This window comes from Pelobates fuscus, chromosome 8 (assembly GCF_036172605.1).
Source record: "Pelobates fuscus isolate aPelFus1 chromosome 8, aPelFus1.pri, whole genome shotgun sequence".
In the NCBI taxonomy this organism is placed as follows: domain Eukaryota; kingdom Metazoa; phylum Chordata; class Amphibia; order Anura; family Pelobatidae; genus Pelobates; species Pelobates fuscus.
In genome coordinates, this window is record NC_086324.1 from 129,321,905 (window position 1) to 129,346,049 (window position 24,145).

General features: G+C 44.3%; 1 protein-coding gene across 1 annotated transcript in view; it reads right to left on the reverse strand.

Moving 5' to 3' along the window:
* SNX29 (sorting nexin 29) overlaps positions 1-24,145 on the reverse strand; it is a 586,499-nt gene that overhangs the window by 527,608 nt on the left and 34,746 nt on the right. The window contains exon 4 of the mRNA XM_063430302.1: positions 14,750-14,877. Coding sequence (XP_063286372.1) covers positions 14,750-14,877 — 128 coding nt within the window. The remainder of the gene's footprint in view (positions 1-14,749; positions 14,878-24,145) is intronic.

The following is a 24,145-nucleotide window of genomic DNA, read 5'->3' on the forward strand; positions in this document are numbered from 1 at the left end:
CACAAAGGAGCAAGGAAGAAACAGTTCTACACTTAGAAAAACTGGATTAAGTGAATATACCCCAGAGTAAAAGCATGGTAGGCATAAAAGAAAAGCCATGTTTTATATTCAAAGTAAAATGAAACTTATAAAAAGGGACACACACACACACACACACACACAGATACATATTTATTTTTAAGTAAAAAGAGAGATTTGTTGGGTCAGTATGTACAGATCCTCTTTCACTTGTTGGTGTTCCCCTTTCTCTCCACTGGGTAAAAAGTTGACATTTTAGTGCAATGTTCTAATAAAGCAAAATTTTACATGAAACATACAGAGGCAACAAAGTCCAAATGTTTGGTGATCTGCTTTTTTGTTTTTTTTTAACCGATTCTATTTAATGCCTGCATTTTTAGTGTGGCGTTAAAGAGGAAGAGCTGTGGGTGCTAAGGAGACAAAAACTGTTTATCAAACTGTTCCAAAGCAGTTTGACAAAAAAAAAAAAAATAAAGGAATAAATACAGGGAATGGCACCCATAGACTCATCACACCATAAGCACTATAACACGCTGTACTTTCACCTTTTAGGTGAAATAGATGGACTGAGCACACATTTTAAAGTATTACAGATATTCAACTGTATTTGTACACAAGTTGGAAATGTGAAATAAACAAATAAAAGATACTCACATATGAAGTTGATGTAGTGGGTTCTGTCCAAATGGAAGAGCCGACACCTGTCAGTCACATCTAGTCATCCAATTATATTTAATGGGATTGCAGAACAAAGTGCATAAAATTCTGCCTAGCAAACCATGAAGTTCCATCCAGGTATTCATGAATAGAGCAATAGACAAGGCTTCAGTAACCAGCACAACTCTTGACAGGTTTCTCAGAAAGGTTGTTTGGCAGCATCCCCCTCAAGCAGACACATGCCATACAAGCATTCATATAGGCAAGAGAAAGTAAAGCTTCTCCATTTGATAGGAGGTAAAGGGCTTATAGAAACAAATATTTTTATAAACTACTATAATTATATGATAAAAGTCAGATGGGACACAGTCTTTCTGTCTCTTTGAGAAGCTCTTTCCTGATTTTACTTATGAAAAGAATGAGAAATTGTCTTTGCATGCGTTGTAAGTGCTATGCTGAAATGTTACATTGCAATCATAACTCTGAAATCCTTATTCATCTTAGCTGTTCATAATTTACATCAATGTAAATAAATGCTTTTTCTCCAGGCTTGAAATATCCACTTGCCCACTAGGCATTGGTGATTGAATGGAATATCCCTCTTCATTCACTGCAGTTCGAAAGCTGCAGGGTATTGTAACAGTGGCCACATGGTGGGTTCTTGTGGTCATCAGGATTTTTTTTTTTCCAGATTAGGTAATGAGCTTATGTCCCTTAACCCCTTAAGGACACATGACGTGTGACATGTCATGATTCCCTTGTATTCCAGAAGTTTGGTCCTTAAGGGGTTAAGCAACATCACTCCTGCTTCCTCTTCTCCCACCTACGCAGACACTACCACATAGCTTGTTGTGTAATATTATTCCTTCTCCTATGTTTAGATCATTAGCATTGAGACTACAAATATGGAGTCACATTACAGGAGGAGATAAGTAACAGCGAGCAACTTTTTCAGCTAGCTAGAATGTAACATTAGCTTTAGCCAATCAGTGGCGGTACTCCCTACTTCCTGAAACTGAAATGAAGAAGTCAGATGCCGCTGGGGAGGTGTTGTGATGTAATTCCAGTAAAATACAAGTTTAGCAGGCTAAGATTGCCACAAGGCATATGTATGTATATGTGTTTGTAGTATCAGTTAGTTAATAACACGTAGCTAAGATACTGTCATCACTGTACTGACCAGGTGCAGGAATGTAAGAACTGGAATTACGCGTCCCTCTCCTTTGTATCAGATGAGCCACGTGGTTAGACCGGATGGATGAGTTTAGACTCTATTCATTAAATAGGTTAAGGGTATGTGTGGGTGTAGTTAATTGTGGGAGGAGCTACAGTGCTATATAAGGAATGTACTCTATGTATTCAGTACTCAGACTTTGCTGTATTTTGGTGACGCTAGTCCCTCTGAGTCCCGATCGGTGATCCAATAAAGAATCTCTTCCTTCCTGAAGAAACCTGTGTCCATCTCTCTGTGCTTGGCTTCCGTCAGTTTCTCCGGTATCATTTGGTGCATTGGCCGGGAAGCTCATCGTTCAACGGTAGCTGAGAGGCAGAGGCGTGAGACGGTCTATCTTTGCCCACGTTCTCTACGGCTGCACCCCTGAACTTCTGCGTGGACCTCCCTTCGTCTCGGCGCCACTGGTCTGTTGTCCAGGAGATCATCGGCCTCTACGTGAGAAGTGCTGGGGTGTCCCCGTCGATGAGTGTGAACTCAGGTTCAGGAACGAGGAGGTAAGATAACTGCTGTTTTAGACGGCAGGACCCGCTAGGGGTATACCGATTGTGCGGTAGGCCCAAAGGGGTTTTTGAATCTGTATCTGCCCCCTCTGTCGGAGGGAAGGAGCGAAGGCGCACCGCTCGATCGAACGCTCTTTAGTCAGACCGTTTGATTTGGTTAGTCAGGCGGGGTCCTGGTGTAAGATAGCCCTAGCCGGACACCGGTGTCTTGTCTAGACTAGCGTTCTAGGGTGTATATTACGTTCGCTAGGTCGGAGGGACCGGGAGACTAAGCGGCGCCTGTGTAAATTCGGTTCGCTAGTTCTCATCCTATCTGGGCTAAGTGGGAAGGCGTGTAAATTTGGAACCCACTAGACTTTTGATAGTACGACTAAGAGGCGCCTGTGTAAATTCGGATCTCTAGCTCGCTATGTATATGTGGTGATTGGGCAGTGTGGCTAACCAAAACGGGTGTATATAGTTTTAGGTAGTCCATTCAAGGTACTGGCCAATAGTTTAGTTGGGAATTGTAAATGTGTTAACGATTGTTTAGTAAAGTGTATATCTTGTTAGATAGCGCGAGCTCAGCCGTCTAGCGAGAGTGTTAATAGTGTGTTGCTGTATTATAGTGCACGGTACCATAACCCTGTATATTTACTGACATTATATAATAAGTACTAATCATTGTCGTCCATTGCATGTTTAACACCATAACCACTAATAATTGTATTGTGACCTTAACTTGTGCTTTGACCTATGCTAACCGTACTGTAACCGCTATTTGTAAAAGACGATGTTACTGGGGTGTGTTATAGACGGGTAATTCGTATATAGAGAATTATAGCGTGGGTGACTGTGTAGTTACGCCAAAGGGCATAATATTGATTATATAGTGACTGGTGTAGCAGCTGTGTGTGTACGGGAATTCCCTGAGTGTTTATTGTTATTGTGTACGTTTCACTTGATAACCGTACCACGTGGTGCTGTTGCCAGAGGAAACGGGTGTGACTGTTGAATAGTACGCGTGTATAGTAATCGTTGTCGACAACGTTCCACTGTTAAATATGGGTGCGTCGCAGTCAACGATTCCGGATCCCTTAGGATGTATGGTTAAGAATTTTAAAAAGGGATTCAAAGTTTGTGATTTTGGGGTTAAGATGTCCCCTGTACGTTTGGTCACTTTGTGCACTAGGGAGTGGCCTACTTTGGTTGCGGCATGGCCGCCACGTGGCAGTTTGGATCCAACTCTGGTACAGCGCTTACACGTGGCTGTATCAGGTAGGCCTGAACTTTACGGCCAGTTTCCTTATATTGATTGTTGGAGACAGGCCGTAAATGACTCGCCAAAATGGCTCCGGACATGCCACGAGGAACAGTGTCGCCTCATGGTAGCTAGGACTTGTTCGTCCACTAGGGCTGGTGTTAGGCCCGTTTTGGACACGCCCCCTGAGTCCGAGATCCCTTTGCCGCCCCCTTACTTTCCGTTAAGAAGAAGTGACGCAAACGCAGGAAGTCCTGTAACCCTTCCCTCACTACCCCCATCCACTTCCGCTTCCTCCTCCAGTGCAGGATCCACCCCCCTTCGTACTAAATCCCCCCTTCCGGAACCAGATAGACCAACCTCCATTAAAAATGAATATCCTGATTTGGCGCCACTTCAGACTTCCGGTCAAGCTTCATCTAGCTCGGCCCGAAGTGTTCTATTCACTACCTTTTCCCAAAACCAACCTCCCACATCCCCATACCCTATCTCTCCCCGACCGGAACCCATGACTGACGCTTCCCTACGTAGCCCCATCCAAACCCGACAGTTGACTGGTGCCCAACAATTAAAGCACTATCAGATGCCTCTTCGCTTAAATCCCGGGTCAGCTTATATCGATGCCGCAGGTCAAATGGCACACGCTGACCCTGTCTTCGTATATGTCCCTTTCACCACTACCGACCTTTTAAACTGGAAGACCCATAATTCCTCGTATACTGAGAAACCACAAGCCATGACTGATCTGTTCACCTCAATAGTACAGACGCATAATCCGACATGGGCTGATTGCCAGCAGTTACTAATGACTTTATTTAACAATGAGGAAAGGACAAGAATAAATCAAGCAGCCATTAAAGCATTAGAAGATAGAGCCCGTGCTTTGAACCAAGCTAATCCAGCAGCATGGGCCGCAACACATTATCCCAACACTGATCCCGATTGGAACGTAAATGGTGCTGATATGGTTCAACTCAGAGCCTATAGAGACGCTATAATTGCTGGCATGAAAGCCGGAGGAAAGAAAGCCATTAACATGTCGAAGACAGTTGAGGTGATCCAGAAAAGCGATGAAGCGCCCAGTGTCTTTTATGACCGATTATTGGAGGCGTACCGCTTGTACACCCCCTTTAATCCGGAAGACGCAGACAATTCCCGAATGGTGAACTCCGCCTTTGTCAGCCAAGCTTACGGAGATATTAAGCGCAAGCTACAAAAGCTAGAAGGGTTTGCAGGTATGTCAATCACCCAACTAATGGAGGTAGCTAATAAGGTGTATATGAATAGGGAAACAGAAAGCAAGAAAGAGGAGGAGCGCAAGATGCGTAAAAAGGCTGATATGCTAGCGGTAGCGATCGCAGGCGTAGATAAACGGGGCCCAGATAGAGGCAATAATAGATGGAGTAGGGAGCCTTTGAGTAGGGATCAGTGTGCGTATTGCAAGGAAGAAGGGCATTGGAGGAACGAATGTCCGCAAAGAGAGCAGTACGAGAGGGTCCTACCCAGGGCAGGCTACGGAAACTTTAGAGGCAGAGCGAGAGGTAGAGGAGGCCCCGGAGGGAGTAATGGTTATAGAGGGAGTAATGGGAACAGAGGAAGTGTTAGGGAAGACAGATATATTCCAGCAGCGCAAAGGTCCCGCGATAGAGAAGGTAGGGACTTCGTAGGATTGGCTGACACGGTCATGGAGGACTATTGATACCGACCGGGCTCCATCCCCCTTGGTCGAGCGGAGCCTATGGTCGATGTATCAATAGGGGGGAAAAGGAGTGCGTTCATGATCGACACTGGTGCTGAACATTCAGTGGTGACTAATCTAGTTGCTCCTCCATCTGGAAGGACTATTACTGTGATAGGAGCAACTGGAAGAAGTGCTGAAAGACCGGTTCTTAAAAGTCGACTCTGTACATTGGGAGGCCACGTAGTAAAACACCAATTCCTTTATATGCCTGAATGTCCAGTCCAATTGCTGGGACGTGATATGCTATCCAAATTACAAGCGCAGATTACGTTCCTACCAGATGGAACAACATCTTTAAAGTTTAATGGACCTTCAGGTATTATGACTTTATCCGTACCAAAGGAAGAAGAGTGGCGACTTTATACAGTGTTGACTAGCCAAAACCCTAGGAGTGATGAGACATTGTTTAACATACCAGGAGTTTGGGCAGAGAACAACCCACCAGGACTGGCCCGCAATATTCCACCAATAAAAATTGAACTGAAACATGGGGTTTATCCAGTGAGCCTAAGACAATATCACATTCCGCAGAAGGCTAAGAAGAACATCCAATCCTATCTGGATAAGTTCATACGGTATGGTATCCTAAAATTCTGTACTTCCCCCTGGAACACCCCATTGCTGCCTGTTCAAAAGCCCGGCACAGATGAGTATCGACCTGTGCAGGACTTAAGAGCAGTCAATGATGCGGTTGTTAGCATACATCCAGTTGTACCCAATCCATATAACCTGCTTGCTTTAATTCCGGGCGGGGCTACTTACTTCACAGCCTTAGATCTCAAAGATGCCTTCTTTTGCCTCCGAATTGCCGCAGAAAGTCAATGTATTTTCACTTTCCAGTGGGAGAACGCTGTAACGGGCTCAAAACGCCAAATGACTTGGACAAGACTGCCCCAAGGGTTTAAAAATTCACCTACCCTATTTGGTTCAGCCCTAAGTCAAGATCTATTGGATTTCGAGTCCATCCCAGGAGAGTGTGTATTGTTACAATATGTAGATGACTTGTTGATAGCAGCAGTTACAAAAGAAATCTGTCAGCAAGCAACGCACGATCTACTACACATTCTCTGGAAGGCAGGATACAAGGTGTCTAGAAAGAAGGCTCAGTTGTGTTTGCCAACTGTCAAGTATCTAGGATTCCATATCTCTGAAGGTCAAAGAATTATGGGGCCAGAGAGAAAAGAAGCTGTCTGCCAAATACCAATACCCAAGAATAGAAGACAAGTGCGAGAATTCTTGGGGGCAGCAGGCTTCTGTAGGATATGGATTCCCAGCTATGCGATACTAGCAAAACCTCTGTACGCAGCTATCAAAGGTACAGAGCACGACCCCTTCTTATGGACCCAAGAACAGCAAACGGCATTTGAAGATGTGAAGAAGGCTTTGATGAGTGCCCCAGCATTAGGTCTACCTGATCACACACGACCATTCTACTTATATGTACACGAGCAAAGAAGAATGGCTGTGGGAGTATTGACACAGTACTTGGGATCATGGCAAAGACCTGTTGCCTACATGTCTAAGCAACTGGATGCAGTGGCCAGCGGACTTCCACCTTGTCTAAGAGCCGTAGCTGCAGCCGCCCTGCTAGTAGCTGAAGCCGATAAACTCACTCTGGGTCAAGAACTTTATGTACGAGTCCCACATGCAGTACAGACGTTGTTGGATTACAAAGGAAATCATTGGTTTAGTAATAGCCGTATGACCAAGTATCAAGCAATGTTGTGTGAAAACCCAAGAGTGCATTTAGAGACTGTAAACACCTTAAATCCAGCTACCCTTTTGCCACAACCTACTGAAAGTCAACATGATTGTTTGGAAGTAATGGATGAAGTATTCTCAAGTAGACCAGATCTTCGTGATTTTCCCATCCAGAACCCCGATGTTCAATATTACACCGACGGCAGTAGTTATGTGAAAGAAGGGATCCGCTATGCAGGATATGCAGTAACAACCATAGACAAGGTGATAGAAGCTCGGCCACTGGCGAAAGGAACATCAGCACAAAAGGCAGAATTAATAGCACTAACACGAGCGTTACAATTGGCTGAAGGTTTAAGAGTAAATATCTATACGGACTCTAAGTATGCGTTTTTAACCACTCATGCCCACGGAGCTTTGTATAAAGAAAGAGGACTACTGAATTCAGAGGGCAAAGAAATCAAGTACGCAGCTGAAATCCTACAACTATTGGAAGCAGTGTGGGAACCGAAAGAAGTCGGTATTATTCATTGTCGAGCACATCTGAGAGGTGATGGTGATGTAACCAAGGGAAATCGGATGGCAGATAGTGCAGCTAAGCGTGCTGCTGAATCAGGAAGACAGGAGTATGTGGGGCATATAGCTGCTCTTATACCAACTCCACTGTCCCAATGGACTCCAGTTTATACAGCTCAAGAAGAGGAGTGGTTAAAGACTGAACCGGGAAAGTATCTGGAGAACAAGTGGTATCAGCTAGAAGATGGAAGAATAGTTATACCAGCATCGCTAGCGGTAGAAATTGTCCAAAATTATCACAACGGGACACATTCTGGGAGAGACAGTACTGAAGAATCTCTTAGAAAACATTTCTACATACCAAGATTGTCCAACTTGACTCAGGCCATTGTACGCAGATGTGTAACGTGTGCTAAGAATAATGCAAGACAAGGACCAGTAAAGCCACCAGGAGTTCAGTTTATGGGGGGACTCCCCATGTCCGATCTACAAATAGACTTTACAGTGATGCCTAAATCGGGTGGACATCGTTACCTGCTGGTAATTGTGTGCACCTATTCAGGCTGGGTAGAAGCATGTCCTACTCGTACAGAGAAAGCAGGAGAAGTTGTGAGATTCCTGCTACGAGAAATAATACCCCGATATGGACTACCCTGTTCTATAGGATCGGACAATGGTCCAGCTTTTGTTCATCAGTGCCTACAACAACTGACTCATATGCTTGGTATAAAGTGGAGGCTTCATACTGCATATAGACCCCAGAGTTCTGGTAAGGTAGAGAGAATGAATAGAACTATAAAGAACCAGTTGGCTAAAATGTGTCAGGAAACCCAACTTAAGTGGAACGTTCTCTTACCCATAGCTTTATTGCGAATCCGCAGTACCCCTACCAGAAGGATGGGCCTCTCTCCTTTTGAAATCATGTATGGGCGACCACCTCCCGTACTTGGTAACTTAAGGGGGGACTTGAGTCAGTTGGGAGAAGGAATTACCCGGCAGCAGGTTGTAGAGTTGGGTAAGACTATGGAGGAGGTACAGAAATGGGTACAAGATAGATTACCTGTGAATATTTATCCCCCTGTTCATAGTTATCATCCAGGAGATCAAGTGTGGATTAAAGAGTGGAATAATGTACCGTTAGGGCCCAAGTGGAGAGGTCCTTATGTTGTTCTTTTGTCTACCCCTACAGCAATAAAAGTAGCAGAAGTGACTCCGTGGATACATCACTCCAGGGTTAAACCAGCAGCAGTCGATTCTTGGCAAGTTACAGTAGATCCAGAGAATCCCTGCAAGATCCGGTTAAAACGCACTACTCAGTCGGAGTAACGAGGAATTATTGTGGATTACAAATTTTATTGTTACAGGTGTGAGTGAGAAGGCCATAATAAAGCCTGTCCGCTTACCATCACATAGTGTATAAGCCAGGAAAGTCTCGAAGGGACACCTGTGAAGACGAGCAGAACTCCATTCCCTGCAGCCCTCACATCCTGGAAGCTGAGGTTCCATCGCACGGACGAAGACTGAGGATGACGGCGAAAGATGTGCTTTTGATTGTGTTTATTTACATGTGTTTTTATATTCAGGAAGGTAGAGGTACCGACACTCCTAGCTGTGAGGTATGCATTAAGACTACGAGAACAGGTAACCATATTTCCCAAACCCTAATTTGGCATTCACAATACGAGTGTAAAGGAGATGTATCGAGATGTAGATACTTAAATATAGATTATAGTGTGTGCCATTTAGGAGTAGGAGAACCTAAGTGCTTCAGTCCGGAGTATCAACCTCGTACAATCTGGTTGACTCTCAGGAATGGAGATCCTCAGGGGACCCTAATTAATAAAACGGTGTTAGAATCCGTACATTCTTCGGGTGTTCTGCTATTTGATGCGTGTAAAGCGATATCGAGTGGTAGAAAGCCGTGGAATGTATGTGGGGATCTTAGATGGGAGAGGACGTATGGGTCTAACGATAAATATATTTGTCCCAGTAGCAAAAATAAATATGTAAGTCCTAGATGCCCAAATAGAGATTATAACTTTTGCCCATATTGGTCTTGTGTGGGGTGGGCAACTTGGGGACAGACAGTAGACAAAGACATGATAGTGACTAAGTTGCCGACTAGCCCTTATTGTAAGTCTATGGAATGCAACCCAGTCCATATACTCATTAATAACCCCGACAAGTTCTTAGATAAGTATGGAAATTTATTTGGGTTTCAAATATACGGGACGGGTTTAGATCCTGGGACATTATTGTTTATAGGAATAGAGACTGATACGGTATCCTCCCAGACTCATCAAGTATACCATTCCTTTTACGAAGAGATGAGTATAGATAATAAGATCCCCCATAATGCTAAAAACCTGTTCATCGATTTAGCTGAAAGTATTGCCGGTAGTCTTAATGTTACCAACTGCTATGTGTGTGGAGGTACTAACATGGGAGACCAATGGCCTTGGGAAGCAAAGGAGGTAATGTCCGGTTCTGAGGCAGTTGACCAATTAATATCTACACAAGCCGATTATCATATGAGTGTTAGAGGTAAATCTGAGTGGAGATTAAAGACCTCCATCATAGGTTATGTTTGCATAGCAAGGAAAGGAATGATGTATAATACTTCTGTAGGAGAATTAACTTGTCTAGGGCAAAAAGCTTATGATGATGATACAAAGAATACAACTTGGTGGTCGGCTTCAAATGTCTCAGAACCATCTAACCCGTTTGCTAGATATGCCAATTTAAAGGATGTGTGGTTTGATCTATCCATCACATCTACCTGGAGAGCCCCAGCAAATTTGTACTGGATCTGTGGTAAGAAAGCCTATTCGGAGTTGCCACAGGACTGGGAAGGGGCATGTGTGTTGGGTATGCTCAAACCATCCTTCTTCTTGTTACCGATTGAAACAGGTGAGACTTTAGGTGTTAAAGTGTATGATGTGAATCATAGGAAGAAAAGGGGACCCATAGAGATAGGCGCCTGGGAAGATAATGAATGGCCTCCCCAGCGTATTATAGATTATTATGGGCCAGCCACGTGGGCTGAGGATGGTACCTTTGGTTATAGAACCCCTATTTATATGCTCAACCGTATTATAAGATTACAGGCGGTGGTTGAGATTATCACAAATGAGACATCACAAGCGCTCAATCTTCTAGCGAAGCATAACACCAGGATGAGGACAGCAGTCTACCAAAATAGATTAGCCTTGGATTACCTTTTGGCAGTAGAGGGAGGTGTATGTGGGAAGTTTAACCTAAGTAATTGCTGTCTTCAAATAGATGACGAAGGGCAAGCAATAGCTGAGCTTACTAGCCATATGGTTAAACTAGCGCATGTGCCTACTCAGGTATGGAAAGGGTACAATCCAAGTAGTTGGTTTGGTAGCTGGTATGAGTGGTTTGGAGGGCTTAAGGCAGTGGTAGGTGGAGTCCTACTGATTTTACTGTTGTGTCTACTCCTACCGTGTCTTATACCCTTAGTAGTTAGGTCTGTGCAAAGCCTGATAGGAAGTATAGCAGAGAGGAAGGCTGCTGCACAGATAATGGCGATATATAAGTATAAGGCTCTAGATCAGGGAGAACCAATGCAAGAAGATGAATGTTGAAGATTCACATCATAAGATAAGTCTGGTCTGGTTCATGGTAACCTGAGGTATATGCAAACCAAGGTTAAGTGATGCCTCAAGTAATTGTGAAATATCAGAGGCATCAAAGGGGGGAATGTGATGTAATTCCAGTAAAATACAAGTTTAGCAGGCTAAGATTGCCACAAGGCATATGTATGTATATGTGTTTGTAGTATCAGTTAGTTAATAACACGTAGCTAAGATACTGTCATCACTGTACTGACCAGGTGCAGGAATGTAAGAACTGGAATTACGCGTCCCTCTCCTTTGTATCAGATGAGCCACGTGGTTAGACCGGATGGATGAGTTTAGACTCTATTCATTAAATAGGTTAAGGGTATGTGTGGGTGTAGTTAATTGTGGGAGGAGCTACAGTGCTATATAAGGAATGTACTCTATGTATTCAGTACTCAGACTTTGCTGTATTTTGGTGACGCTAGTCCCTCTGAGTCCCGATCGGTGATCCAATAAAGAATCTCTTCCTTCCTGAAGAAACCTGTGTCCATCTCTCTGTGCTTGGCTTCCGTCAGTTTCTCCGGTATCAGTGTAGATCACAAACTGGAGCCAACCTTTGGTGTTCAAGAACAGTTTAACCCCTTCAGCTAAGAGAGCTCCTAACACCAGAGACCTCCTAACACCATAATAACTTGATTTTGCTGAAGTTGTTTAAGTGCATTGGCAGGGAATTTGTGGAGGATGTAATTCTGTATGTGGACCGTTTTCACATATTACATGGTATCTGAAAATTGTCTGATACAATTTATTCAAAATACTCCATAATTAAAAAATCATTTGCATTTAACCTTTTCTATAAAAGGAGTGTTCTCACTAGGAAGTGTCATTAGCCCGGAATGTATGTTGGTTTGAACATAATTGGGAGTATGTCTTGGTGGCACACTTTGCACAACTTAAATCACCCCTCAAAGTGCCAGGGTCATGTCTCAATCATGCTATTCAGATTTCAAATAGCTACAATTTGGAGTTTAGTGAGCAATTCCAGAGAGCTCTAGGTTAGAAAAATCAAACTCCCAATCAAAGTGAATACTAGCACTGGGCCCAGCCCAAATAGGTTAACCTTTGTTTTAATAAATCAAAGGATCAGCACTGTGATCAGAAAAGAATGGATGTTCATATAGAGTTGTATTGGATTTTTACACCTGCTGTTTCCTATAATCACCATTTCTTTCACATCCATGGACCTTAAATAAATAAATTCTTGTGATCATCACCCAGGCCTTTCATCTCGAGCAACTTGTGTGGGTGTTCAAGAGGGTTGAGAGGGTCTTTAAATTAAAGTATATACTCCAAGCAATAATTCAGAAAATAGTAAGGGAACAGATCAAGGAATATAGGTCAGACATTTAATTTGAAATAAAGAAAATAAAGAAGCAGTCTTGCCATGGCATTAAAATACATTTGTACACATTCACAGTAAATGTTTATGCCGCTCTCTGAAAATACACAACACAGTCTGTAATGCAGGAGACAGTTTTTTATGTGTAATTAGAGACTTTTATTAAAGGAACATACCCACCCACAGGAGTGTCCAACAGGGGTTAAACCATTTGCCAGTTGTTTACACCCAAACGTTGGTCACCCAGCACCCGACACTGCTGCCCCCTGACCTCCTTCCTCTTTGTGTCAAGGTGTGTGTATCTGTGTTTGTATAAGCGTATATATATATATATATATATATATATATATATTCTAACACATAGATACACACACACACAGGCACACAGTGACACATACACATCTTGACTCACAAATACACACAGAGTCATATGCACACACTGATATACACTGGCACATACACAGACACACACAGTGACACATACACAAACCTTAGTAGAGAAAAATAGAAGAAAAGTCCAGGCACTCCAAGATACAAAAAGGCAAATTTATTGAACCCAGTGCCACTCATAACTTTTCGACCTATACGGTCTTTGTCATACACAAATCTTGACACACAGAGACACACACATACACCCTCACTGACAAACACACATAAACTCCCTAAAAGACACACATACAATTTATTATTATTATTTTTTTTAAATGTTACTCCACCCAGCATCCCTACCTTTGGGAGTGCTGGCATGGAGTCTATGTCCCTGTGGTCCAGTGGGGCTGCTGGGCTGAGCGTGCGGTCCCTGGGGTCCAGTGGGGCTGCTGAGAGGCTGACGTGCGGGCGGCAAAGGAGCAGTTATCTCCCTGCTCAGCATCCTTGCGCGCCTCTTAGTGATGCCGGAGCTACGTCATATTCTGGCTCCGGCATCACTGATGTGCGCGCGAGGGAGCTGAGCTGGGAAAATCACTGCCCGCGGCCATTTTGTTTTTAGAAATTTTGGCGGAACCCCATTTGTGTTCTCGCGGAAACTGGGGGTTCCGCGGAAAACCAATTGGGAAACGCTGGCTTAGAGCGCATTAACCAATTTATGACCCCAAATTACAATGTTCGGCATCGTACAACCTACATTGAAAGAGTATTAACAAGTGATGGGTGTGTAAGCACATATGCATGCGCGATCAATTCAACAGGAAGCAGGTAAACATGAGCAAACAAGGACATTTTATCTTTTCATTTGTTAGACGTATAAGAAGCTCAGAGCATATATGAATGTTAAATCCCGGGCCTGAATAGTACCATACCACAGCTATAAATAAAAAAATAAACTTAAAAAAGGTCATAAATGAAAGTTATCTAAACCGTTAACTTTAGCAGTGAATGCCAGGTATGGTTTATAGCAGCAATGTATAACGTCGACTGTGAGAGCATTATGGGAAACGTAGTTCAAACACCCATAAAGCGAAGGTTAGCCTACATAGGCTAATACCATAGAAAAGTTAAAGGACCACTCTAGGCACCCAGACGACTTCAGCTTAATGAAGTGGTCTGGGTGCCAGGTACCTCTAGGATTAACCCTTTTTTTATAAACATAGCAGTTTCAGAGAAACTGCTATGTTTATAATGAGGGTTAATCCAGCCTCCAAATCCTCTAGTGGCTGTCTCACTGACAGCCGCTAGAGGCGCTTGCGTGATTCTCACTGTGAAAATCACAGTGAGAGCACGCAAGCGTCCATAGGAAAGCATTGTAAATGCTTTCCTATGCGACCGGCTGAATGCGAGCGCGGCTCCTGCCGCGCATGCGCATTCAGCCGATGACGTCGCGATCAAGATGGAGAGGAGGAGGAAAGCTCCCCGCCCGGCGATGGAAAAAGAGGTAAGTTTAACCCCTTCCTCTCTCCAGAGCCCGGCGGGAGGGGGTCCCTGAGGGTGGGGGCACCCTCAGGGTACTCTAGTGCCAGGAAAACGAGTGTTTTCCTGGCACTAGAGTAGTCCTTTAAGTATTCATCAAAACAGGTGGAGCAGGTTGTTGAAAAGCTGTTCAATATATTCAAGTTCTGTTTGGTACATTACGCACACCACTAAATAAAACTCTACTGCAACAAACCCCACACAGGAGAACTGTCAAAACATAATTAGGCAGACTGGTGATAATAGTTGGTTACCTGTCTCTGTTTTACTTGCGAATCCTGCTGCCTGTTTGATTGCTGCTGCTGCTGTTAATGCTAATCCTCTGCTCCTTTTCAAGCCATGCTGTAACACAGCTTCAAACTGAGCGCACAGGCAAATAACTCTGCAACGAAACAAACACTTAATTAGAGATCTGCACGGGAAAATAATTAACACGTCTTCTACGAAGATGAAAAGGTGAAGAGGGGGCAGGAACGTTTCTTACAGTGTTCCAGCACACACGTGGCTTCTGTATTGGATCCATTAAGGTGATGCTGAATGAATTATTTCCCTGCAATAACGAGGGTAACTTCATCACTGTTAGAGACGCATACAGTGTAGTGACTGCAGACAGGTCTCAATGAATGCAGAAAAATCATGATATGCAAATAACGCACCCAAAGGCATAGGATGTTTGACGTACCACAGTATCCACCTCTAGACAATAAACGGGAGTCAAAATTAATGCAACGTGTTCTGTTAATGTGGATTTCAAATGTATTGCTGGCAGTCTATAAACATTCTCAGACGTTGGTGAGAAAAACCTTTAGGATTTTGTTGTGTCTGTCACTTGAGTGTGAATGTAGTAAATACATAATGCATCATTGTTTAAAAAGCAAAAAAAAAAAAAAAAAAAAGCAAAATAGGAAAACAAATTTTATATATATATATATATATATATATATATATATATATATATATAATGTTGCTTGGGGAAAAAAAAATTATATATATATATATATATATATATATATATATATATATACACAAAACCAAAAAAAAGACCAGCACTCACAGGATTTGCAAAAAATAGAAAAATATTACTTTACTCCGTAGTCAACGTTTCAGCACCACTTGTGTGCTTTCATCAGGACAGCATACAAAACATAAATGAAAATACATTGCTTAAATAAGAACATCAATTACCGGTAGATTGGGACTCACCATTCAGGTCTGACGCCAGCTAATTCGTGATGGATTTCAGCCTCTAGCCGCAAAAACGCCGGGAAACATCTCCTTCCGGCTAATGCATGCACTGTCACATGATCCGAATGACCACGTGACGTGACCGATCACTATGGAGATCAAGACGCTATTTGCGTCTAATGATCCACCCTCCAGTTACTTCCTGGTAGATAGTGTGTCCCATCACTATCACTAGTAAAGTAATATTTTTCTATTTTTTGCAAATCCTGTGAGTGCTGGTCTTTTTTTTGGTTTTGTATCTATTGTGCAACCAAGCACCGGGTTAAAATCTTTATTGGTAGGAGTGCAAGACTTTTTTTGTATATATATATATATATATATATATATATATATATATATATATATATATATATATAATGTTGCTTGGGAAAAAAAAAAAATTATATACACACACACACACTGAACAAAATTATAAACGCAACACTTTTGTTTTGCCCCCATTTTTCATGAGCTGAACTCAAAGATCTAATACTTTTTCTATGTACACATAAGGCCTATTTCTCTCAAATATTGTTCACAAATCTGTCTAAATCTGTGTTAGTGAGCACTTCTCCTTTGCCGAGATAATCCATCCACCTCACAGGTGTGGCATATCAAGATGCTGTTTAGACAACATGATTATTGCACAGGTGTGCCTTAACCCCTTAAGGACACATGACGTGTGTGACATGTCATGATTCCCTTTTATTCCAGAAGTTTGGTCCTTAAGGGGTTAAGCTGGCCACAATAAAAGGCCACTCTATAATGTGCAGTTTTACTGTAATGGAGGAGTCCGGGGGCGGAGGGGGGTCCGAAAACCAGTCAGTATCTGGTGTGTCCACCATTTGCCTCACGCAGTGCAACACCTCTCCTTCGCATACCATTCTTCTGGAAACTTTTGTGCTTGCTATAACATAGTACAGGGTCACTCTTAACAAGGGCATCCTCGAGATTTTGATTTCTCCTGTAGCTAATAATGGGCATTTGTTTGAAGATTGTTCCAGTATTTAAGAGTAATCCGATATAACAGTGGCCCAGGGAATAGGGAACAACAACTGCAAGACATGAGCTACCGCTTTATACCATCCTCAAATCCTTAATAAAGCTAAAGTACGTGCTATACAGATATCAGAAAATGAACACCCCCATCACCGCTCACTCCCCTCCTGAGAAATAGAGGTTTTCCGCCAGGAATGTCGGCAAGGGACTATAGGAACATAGAGAGGGTGGGAGTACAAAGAATTTGTCACATGTACGAAGGGGGCCGGTTGGTCTCCTTTGCACAATTACAACAATTAGCTCACCTCACTCCCACAGACTTCTTTAGGTACATGCAAATTAGGGATTATGTAAAACAACCAAAAATACAAAAGGCTGCCCGAGGTACTCTAACTTTCTTTGTGCAATTTCTTTAAGACACATCTTCTCAAAGAGGACTCATCACTATCATATATGCACACCTCTGCTCAGAAACACAAGAATGGGGAACCTTAACATACACAGACGCGTGGGAACGAGATCTAGGGGAAGTGCTAGAGGGATTGGAATGGAGGGAAATATGGGAGGCCAACACCTCAGTGTCCATGTGTGTAACCCACCAGGAACAGGCGTATAAAACCATGTTCCGGTGGTACACCACACCTGGTAAATTGCACTCTATGCAACAAACACCCACTGACACTTGTTGGAGGGGTTGTGGTATAAAGGGTACTTATATCCACATGTGGTGGGAATGCCCCCTAGCACACTCCTACTGGTTAAAAATACACCACCTGATAGAAAGGATATTCCACAGAGCGCCAGCCCTGGACTTGTAGACATACTTACTGAACCGACCTGTAGATGGGTGGACACGACGGGAACAAAAACTGATCCATAAGATCACACAAGCAGCGAAGGAAGGCCATGGCACAGGTTTGGCTACAAACGACGCTACCACCCATACCAAGGGTTATATCCAACCTAAAAGAAATATACCTCATGGACAACTTAACTGCCCGAATAAAAGGAACATTATCAAGTTTCGATAAGCTATGGGACCCATGGCATAATAGTGACGTAGTATAAAAACCTACTCACCCGGACCCAATTGCGTAATGGGGGGGGGAACGACCCAAGACAGAACATGAGTGGCACCCCTGTTCGGGACTAGACATACTACCACGGACCCAGATAACGTATCTGGATACGCTACACCGCTGCAGGACTCCACCCCCCCCTACCCCCCCCCCCCCTCGCCTTCCTTTACTTAACTTTATTTTCTGCCTTTTTACTCATATACTCTACTTCCTACTCCTCTTAATTCTATTTCTGTATACTTTTGGAGATAACATCAATTATAATATGCCAAGCAAAAGTGGGTTATAAACCTACCTAGACACTATACACTATCTAAAGCCCACGTTCGAGGCTGAAAAAATGTGACACATTTATTGATTTTTCGTTGTTGATTAAACATATTGATGGTAAAGCGCTTACAAGCTTCATATGATACTATTCAGTTATTGTTTATTTTGGGGGGAAAAAAAACCTTGACACAGAGACAAGAGGACCTACAGCTACACAGCTTACTGTTTATATTCTGGAAAAGCACAAGTTGGCCAGAACCGAGATTACTTGGGCTTCTGCGTAAGCCATGATGCAACTGTGTATATTCATGTTGGCGTAAGCCATGTTGCAACTGTGATTTACTTATGTCAGTGAAAGCCGTAAGGCAACTGTATTCACCTAAGCTCTGTCAAGTGAAAAAGAAATAAAAAAAAAATTAAAAAAAAATGAACACCATGTTACCTCACCACATGAAGGTACCAAAAAAAACTACCATCCACCTTCCTGTAACCTATCACACTGGATCACGAGTAATGAAGAAATCCATACATAAATAAAATTCAAAGAATTGATAAACCAGTGGCCAAACACTTTTTAGCTGCCAATCATCTATTACCGACATTACGATTTACGGCCATTGACCATATACCACCACCTACAAGAGGGGGAGATAGATCAAAAATGCTAGTCTAAAGAGAAGCGACGTGGATACACAAACTCAACACGATTTCACCAAGAGGACTTAATGAAAATATTATTTCCATGGCAAAACTCCCATGGAAAATTACACAGTTGATGCAGAGTCTGGTTTTAATCCATAAAGGGCATAAATCACCCAACATTCCTAAATCACAATGGATATGGATTGACACCTGACATATTGACACCTTGACATATGGATTGACACCTGTCCTCAGGGACCCTGATACACACTGACACAGAGCAGAATAGAGACTGTTCCCCCTACATAGGGTCACTTGGCAGATATGGATTGACACCTGTCCTCAAGGACCCTGATACACACTGACACACAGCAGAATAGGGACTGTTCCCCCTACATAGGGTCACTTGGCAGATATGGATTGACACCTGTCCTCAGGGACCCTGATACACACAGACACAGAGCAGAATAGGGACTGTTCCTCCTACATAGGGTCACCATTTTTAGCCCAAGGCAGCTCATCTCATCAGGCATTTTTTAGTCTAATGTATCGACCACTGTCAGTCCCTTCGGGATCCATCCCTCATTCATCTTAATAAAGGTGAGGTAATCTAGACTTTTTTGACCTAGGCGACTTCTCTTCTCAGTGACAATACCTCCTGCTGCACTGAAGGTCCTTTCTGACAGGACACTTGAAGCGGGGCAGGCCAGAAGTTCTATCGCAAATTGGAATAGCTCAGGCCACAGGTCAAGCCTGCACACCCAGTAGTCAAGGGGTTCATCGCTCCTCAGAATGTCGATATCTGCAGTTAAGGCGAGGTAGTCTGCTACCTGTCGGTCGAGTCGCTCTCTGAGGGTGGATCCCGAAGGGCTGTGGCGATGCATAGGACTTAAAAAGCTCCGCATGTCCTCCATCAACAACACGTCTTTAAGGCGTCCTGTCCTTGCCGGCGTGGTCGTGGGAGGATTACTTTCACCTCTTCCCCTGTTAGATTCCTGTTGTGCAGTGACATCACCCTTATACGCTGTGTAAAGCATACTTTTTAATTTATTTAGCAAATGCTGCATCCTTTCCGACTTGTTGTAATTTGGTAACATTTCAGCCACTTTCTGCTTATACTGGGGGTCTAGTAGCATGGACACCCAATACAGGTCGTTCTCCTTCAGCCTTTTTATACGAGGGTCCCTCAACAGGCACAACAGCATGAAAGACCCCATTTGCACAAGGTTGGATGCCGAGCTACTCATTTCCCGTTCCTCCTCCTCAGTGATCTCAATGAAGCCACGTACAACACCACGGGTACCAGATAGGTGACCACGAGCACCCTGGGATGCCTGTTGTGGTTGGTCTTCCTCCTCCTCCTCCTCCTCAAAGCCACATTCCTCCTCTGACTCCTCTTCCTCACAATCCTCTTCCAGCGTTGCCGCAGGTCCAGCAAGCGATGCTGATAAGGCTGTTTCTGGTGGTGATGGTGACCACAACTCTTCCTCTTCCTCTTCACGCTCATCTACGGCCTGATACAGCACTCTTCGCAGGGCACGCTCCAGGAAGAAAACAAATGGTATGATGTCGCTGATGGTGCATTCGGTGCGACTGACTAGGTTTGTCACCTCCTCAAAAGGACGCATGAGCCTACAGGCATTGCGCATGAGCGTCCAGTAACGTGGCAAAAATATTCCCAGCTCCCCAGAGGCTGTCCTAGCACCCCGGTCATACAAATATTCATTAACGGCTTTTTCTTGTTGGAGCAGGCGGTCGAACATTAGGAGTGTTGAATTCCAACGTGTAGGGCTGTCGCAAATCAAGCGCCTCACTGGCATGTTGTTTCGCCACTGGATATCTGCAAAGTGCGCCATGGCCGTGTAGGAACGCCTGAAATGGCCAAACACCTTCCTGGCCTGCTTCAGGACATCCTGTAAGCCTGTGTACTTATGCACAAAGCGTTGTACGATCAGATTACACACATGTGCCATGCACGGCACGTGTCAACTTGCCCAACTTCAATGCCGCCAACAAATTTGTTCCGCTGTCACAAACCACTTTGCCGATATCCAGTTGCTGCGGAGTCAGCCACTTTTCCACCTGTGCGTTCAGGGCGGACAGGAGTGCTTGTCCGGTGTGACTCTATGCTTTCAAGCAAGTCAAACCCAAGACGGCATGACAATGCCGTATCCAGGTTTTGTGGAATAGTACCTGGGGAGCTATGGGGGTGCCGTTGATGTGGAGCAAGACGCAGCAGCATAAGAGGACTCAGCCGAGGAGGTTATGGAAGAGGATGGAGTAGGAGGAGTAGAGGAGGTGGCAGCAGGCCTGCCTGCAAGTCGTGGCGGTGTCACCAACTCATCTGCAGAGCCACGCATTCCATGCTTGGCAGCCGTCAGCAGGTTTACCCAATGCGCAGTGTAGGTGATATACCTGCCCTGACCATGCCTTGCAGACCAGGTATCAGTGGTCAGATGGACCCTTGCCCGAACACTGTGTGCCAGACATGCCATTACTTCCTTTTGCACAATCGAGTACAGGTTGGGGATTGCCTTTTGTGAAAAGAAATTTCGTCCAGGTACCTTCCACTGCCGTGTCCCAATAGCCAAAACATTTTTTGAACGCCTCAGACTCCACCAGCTTGTATGGTAAAAGCTGGCGGGTTAATAGTTCAGACAAGCCAGCTGTCAGACGCTGGGCAAGGGGGTGACTTTCTGACATTGGCTTCTTACGCTCAAACATGTCCTTGACAGACACCTGACTGGGCAGATGAGCGGGAACTGCTCAAGGCGAGAGACGGAGTGGCGGATGGTTGAGAGGGGGCAAGGAGGACAGCAGTGGTTGATGTGGCTGAAGATGCTGGACCAGGAGGAGGATGGCGGCTTTGAGTTTGTGTGCTGCTTGTACTCATGTGTTGATCCCATAGGCGTTTGTGATGTGCGATCATGTGCCTACGCAAAGCAGTTGTACCTAGGTGGGTGTTGGACTTCCCATCGCTGTTGTCAGAGGCAGACACACAAAAAAAATTCCACACTGCTGAGCTCTGCAATGACGGCATTCTGGTGGTGGACACAGCATGCGTTGATTGGCGTGCTGTTGGGCTGACCCCGGGTGCCGATGCATGCTGTCTGACTGTGCCACTAGCTCCTTGCGACAACCTCCCTCTGCTTCCAACTCGTCTCCTCCTCCTCCTCCTCTGTCTCCCCATCTGAACTTTCGCCCTGTTCTTCTTCTTGCCGAGCGGGCACCCACGTGACATCCATGGACGCATCGTCATCATCAACCGCTTCACTTGTATCTTACAACTCAGCAAAGGAAGCAGCAGCAGGTACAACATCATCATCATCACATCGTACGTCCATGTGTGAAATGCTGCCTGACTGAGACATATCCCTGTTATCTACATCCTCTGGCAATAATGGTTGCGCATCACTCATTTCTTTAAACGGATGTGTAAATAACTCCTCTGACAGATAAAGTGAAGCGGCTGTGGTGCTAGTGTTGGTGGCAGGCGGGTAAGTGGTATCTTGAGAGTTGCCCGAAGCCAAGCTGGAGGAGGATGGTACGTCAAGGTTCCGAGCGGAAGCTGAAGAAGATTGGGTGTCCTGTGTTAGCCAGTCAACTATGTCCTCCGAACTTTTCAAGTTCAGGGTACGTGGCCTCTGAAAACTGGGCATTATTCTAGGGCAAAAGGGAATCACAGCACCACGACGGCCCCTGCGGGGTGGCCTGCCTCTGCCTGTCATTTTTTTTTTTTGGATTAGTGGTACTATGCGTGTAAGCTACTGTGAGACCAGATATGAGTGGCACTGTGCAGTGGCAGAGGTTGGCAGAGTGCACGATGTAGGCCTGACACACCCGCTTGAAGACAAGTAACTGCTATTCAACCTATAACAGTGAAAAAAGTTTTTTGTTTTTAAATGCACGCTATTGTGACACCAGATATGAGTGGTGGCACTGGGCAAGTGGGCACAGTATCCACTGTGAGCCTGACACACAGACGCTTGCAGACAACTAACTGCTATTCAATCTATTACAGTGAAAAAAAAGTTTGTGGGTTTTTAAATGCACGCTATTGTGACACCAGATATGAGTGGTGGCACTGGGCAAGTGGGAACAGTATCCACTGTGAGCCTGACACAGAAGCTGGCAGGCAGGCAACTGCAATTACATTACACAAAAAAAAAAAGCAGACTGATGTTCTAGCTATAAAAAGGGCTTTTTGGGGTGCTGTCCTTACAGCAGAGATCAGATGAGTCCTTCAGGACTGTAGTGGACACTGTATACACTAGCCTAGCTATACATTTCCCTATCAAATGAGCAGCAGCTACACTTTCCCTCCTCTATCTAAGAATGCAGTTTCAGAATGAATCTAAAATGGATGCTGTACAGGATGTAGGAGGGTCTGGAAGGGAGGGTCTGCTGCTTATTGGCTGGAATGTGTCTGCTAACTGTGAGGCACAGGGTCAAAGTTTAGTCAATGATGACGAATAGGGGGCGGATCGAACCGCGCATGTGTTTGCCCGCCGTGGCGAACGAGAACACGCTATGTTCGCCAGGAACTATTCGCCAGCGAACAGTTCGGTGCATCACTACTCTTTTACTGTGTTAACCTCTACCACTTCAGCTGGAAGGCTATTTCCATGTGTCCACTACCCTCTCAGTAAAGTAATACTTCCTGATATTATTTTTAAACCTTTGTCCCTCTAATTTAAGACTAGGTCCTCTTGTTGTGGTAGTTTTTCTTCTTTTAAATATGGTCTCCTCCTTTACTGTGTTGATTCCCTTTATGTATTTAAATGTTTCTATCATATCCCCCCTGTCTCGTCTTTCCTCCAAGCTATACATGTTAAGATCCTTTAAGCTTTCCTGGTAAGTTTTATCCTGCAATCCATGAACCAGTTTAGTAGCCCTTCTCTGAACTCTCTCTAAGGTATCAATATCCTTCTGAAGATATGGTCTCCAGTACTGTGTACAGTACTCCAAGTGAGGTCTCACCAGTGTTCTGTACAATGGCATGAGCACTTCCCTCTTTCTACTGCTAATACCTCTCCCTATACAACCAAGCATTCTGCTAGCATTTCCTGCTGCTCTATTACATTGTCTGCCTACCTTTAAGTCATCAGAAATAATCACCCCAAAATCCCTTTCCTCAGATGTTGAGGTTAGGACTCTAAAATATTCTGTACGGGGCGGGGCCGGGCCGCCGAGCTGGAAGGCAACAGAACACCATGGCTCCTGGCATGAGCCCGAGAAAACCAATAAATCCACACTCAGACCACCCCAAAGCAGAAATTATCGACATATAATTAACAAGAAACACCCAAGCTTCACGGGGATACCAAACTGAGGCCAGTCTTGGGCCGGGAACACCGACAATAACGCAGCGGCCTACTCACCATCATAAGCCTGGACGATGGCAGCCTCTGAAGATGCACAGATAACTGACCAGCA